The sequence below is a fragment of the Harpegnathos saltator genome, unplaced genomic scaffold (assembly GCF_003227715.2).
Source record: "Harpegnathos saltator strain DR-91 unplaced genomic scaffold, Hsal_v8.6 scaffold556, whole genome shotgun sequence".
Classification (NCBI taxonomy): Eukaryota; Metazoa; Arthropoda; class Insecta; order Hymenoptera; family Formicidae; genus Harpegnathos; species Harpegnathos saltator.
The window spans coordinates 656541-660360 of record NW_020230378.1 but is presented as its reverse complement, the minus strand read 5'-3'; the positions used below and the strand labels follow the sequence as shown (position 1 = coordinate 660360).

General features: G+C 41.8%; 1 protein-coding gene across 1 annotated transcript; it reads left to right on the top strand.

Moving 5' to 3' along the window:
* Positions 1-266: 266 nt before the first annotated feature.
* LOC112589601 (uncharacterized) lies at positions 267-1072 on the top strand. The gene is made up of 3 exons (XM_025303567.1): positions 267-494; positions 566-775; positions 863-1072. The coding sequence occupies exons 1-3, from the start codon at positions 267-269 to the stop codon at positions 1070-1072; spliced, it is 648 nt and encodes a 215-aa protein (XP_025159352.1).
* The last annotated feature ends 2748 nt before the right edge of the window (positions 1073-3820 follow it).

The window sequence follows — 3820 nt, the reverse complement described above, 5'->3', positions numbered from 1 at the left end:
AGAAATCAGGGGAAATTTAAAAGTAGTATATTACAGTTAAATTGACATATAGTATCAACATAGCGAGAGACGGATCATCACAAGCTGCAATAGCGAAGCAATCATCAAAATTTAACAAAAAGAAGAAAAGTTCAGAGAAGCAGCTCATCGGTAACGAAAAGCATCGGTTGGTGGAGGAGTTGCACGCTCCAGCGAGAATATATTTTCCCCGTAGACGCGTCATAGTGCGCGGATACGATGATCTTTGGCAAGCTGACTTGGTAGAGATGCGTCCTTACTCGCGATTCAATAGAGGCTACCACTATATACTCACTATTATCGATGTGTTGAGCAAATATGCGTGGGCTGTACCGATGAAGAGCAAGAGCGGTAAAGAAGCAGTGGCAATGTTCGCCAGGATATTTCAAGAATCTGGAAGATGTCCGAAAAATTTGCAAACGGACCAGGGAAAAGAATTTTATAATGCGGATCTGCAGAAACTCCTTAAAAACACGGTATTAATCATTATTCTACGTACTCGGTAATGAAGGCATCTGTTGTGGAACGATTCAACCGCACGTTAAAGAACGACATGTGGAAAATGTTTACGTTGAATGGAACATACAAATGGATCGACTCGTTACCACACCTTATCATGGAGTACAACACACGGAAACATCGAACTATCGGCATGCGTCCTATCGATGTGACACCCGAAATCGCTGATAAGCTCCTACACACAGTCTACAATAACGTAAAGATCGCTGCGCCTGCGAGATTCAAAGTGGGTGATCTGGTACGCGTGAGCAAATTCAAAACCATCTTTGAAAAAGGCTATACACCGAATTGGACAACCGAAGTGTTTAAAATCGTCAAAGTGCAGACAACTAATCCAGCGACCTATCTGCTCGAGGATTCTCGCGGAAAGTCTATTGCCGGAGGATTTTACGAATACGAACTGCATCGCGCTGCTAATCCTGACGTTTATCTCGTGGAAAAGGTGTTGCGAAAAAGCGGCGACAAGGTTTTAGTGAAATGGTTGGGATTTGATAATTCGCACAACTCTTGGATACACAAAGAAAATGTATTGTAACCAATTCTTTTTTATAAACACTTTTTTATTACAATATCCTATTATAAACAGCTTGTAATAAACCATCTTTTATTATAGTTAACAATATTTCATACAAACAAACAAACAAATATACAAACAAATATATGTACAATGATCGCTTTTCATTTTACAATATATATATATGCACAATGATCGCTTTTTAGTTTACAATTGTATCCTGTAATGTCCCCACGGTAAAGTGTCTGTTGAGTTCGGTACGATATACCGCTTGTCATCATACGGACTCAGAGCAGTTTTCAGTTCGGACACGGTGTAGACTTTGTGCATTTTGGATCGTATGCATGACTGACGACGTTGCTTTTCGACCTCATCAGACACTGCATATAATCATCAAACGTTATAGTTCGCGCTACGACATTGATCTTCACACCTTTCGCCTTCTTCGTATCATTTTTGCTGTCTACCTTTAGCGCATACATCTTTGCTCTGAGCCCGACGAATTCCGTCATAATCGCTCCGTTATTTTCATCTTTCATCAGACCTGGTACCTTTTTGTTGACAAGCGGTATACCGTACGCATTATCAGCGGGATAATCACTCGTATCAAACTTAGAAATATCACGTTTCATGTGCTCGAAAATATCATCGCATTGGATATGGTAGATTAAACTGTCAGTATCGGTGTACATTACTTTACATCTGTTCTGATACAGAGGAGACATGTACTCGTGATGAAATTCGTACAAGCAGATCTTGGATATGTCAAGGATACACATACCCACATAGATCGGCTTGTTGAATTTCACCTCAAGTTTACGTAGCTCAACGGCGATTAAATTTTCCGAAAAGACACTTCTGCTATGAAAATTTGGTCTCGCAATCATTGCCTCAGCATCGTATCGTCCATCCCATTTTGTCAATAGTTTTACGTCTACGTGATTGCGAACGTTTTCAATAGTTTTACCGAACACCGCGTTGTTCATCAATTTGTACAAATTTTTCTCGAAATCGTTTGTCGCGCGTGTTCTAAACTGCGTATTAAGTTCGATATAATCGCGGAGCCATGAAGATTGAGCAAATTTGAGTATGCGGTGTATCTTTCCAATACGAAGACCGTGACGCGTGCACTGCTGCAGGTTGCGATAATGAATCACATAACGCTGCTTATCGCATAAGGTTGCGAGAAGCTTGTCCTGCTTTTTGTTTGGCGGTTTGCCCCGTGTCGGACAGAACGGTGTGCGCGTCGTGCAGATGTTGCGGATACTCTAAATCAACCTCCAGAATGTAACCTATAGGTGAATCTAGTGCGATAGATGATACGTCGAAATTCGATACATCATCGGCCCATCGAAATTCGGCGTATGGCAACTGTTGACACATTGCCCAACCATACAAGTTATTTACATCGAAGTACATCAAGTATGATGATGGTTGCAATGGATCGTAAGACTGCATGTACTTGTTATTGGCTTTTGCATATCTACCGGAACATTGACTGAGACCACCGCGAATACCGCGCTCGATGAACATGACCATATCGATATCAGTGAGCAGTTCGAAATTAACGCCCGTATGCTTCAACATAGCATCCCACGTAAAACCAGGCAAAGTGTAATAATACGCGGGATCTAACCCATAACTTTTGATACAACTATTGCGGAAATTTTCGAAAATATCGGCCAGCAACAAGACATCAATCTTCAGATACAAGTCGCTATATTCACCTAAGGTTTGAATGGCGAACCGTTGCCAGATGTTCGTGGCGTGCGCGTAATCGCTCTCAGATACCGTGTCACCCGTCAACGAACTGTAAAATGACTCGCACGGCGGTAAACACCGATCCTGCAGCTTGTCCGCGCAATCAAGGTATTCGTACGGAAAGACCCCCTTTCGCGTCAATAAATCAAAATCCTTGTCGGACAAATTTGAAAATTCGGACCGAACAATTTTTAATTTGTCGTTGTCGAGAAAAGACGCCAATTTATCGAGACTGGAACTAAAAAATTTGTACGAATCGATGAACCGCAATTGTATACATCGCAATTTTTCCATTTATTCTTACTATCCATCATGTTTCCTACAGTCTTTGTAAATGAAATATATTTCTCTTTGGTTATCGGTAGTACAGTGATTGAAGCTTCGAACGCGGTTGCTATATCTTTGATGATGAAGTGCGAATCATAACCGGATAAGTTGTGAAAGACCACGGGAATGCAATAACTGTCTTGATAATTTAGATTGCAATTGGAATGCGCGGGACCTCTGTACCGTCCAGTCAGGTGGCAATGATTGGGCACGCGTGTATCATCCTTTGCGAATGATTTCTCGCACACATGGCACAGCATAGCGTTTTGAAATGTCTCCCACTGTTCTTTCGACAAAGTTTCCATGGGGACATTTGCGGACAAAATATCCTTTACACGATGTGCCAGTTCTTCAAGTTCTTTGACAAACCATGAGATGCAATTCCGATCGCGACGACATCGATACGCGGATAATGACTCGTAGGAACATCGAACGTAATATGCTATACTAAATACGCTATGATGTTGATACGCATACGAACTCGTTTGTTCTTCCCTCGATGTCTTCTCCAGGATGCATTCCAAGTCGGCGTAAACTATAAACGGGATCCGCTCCTTCCTGCAGTAGTTGGTGAAGCTGAGCCATTTGTTGTCATCGTTTGGCAAGATGATGGCACAGTTATTCATTTTTGACAGTCGACGGTATGGTTCTCCAGCTTCTCGCTCGAGCTGAAGTAATGTA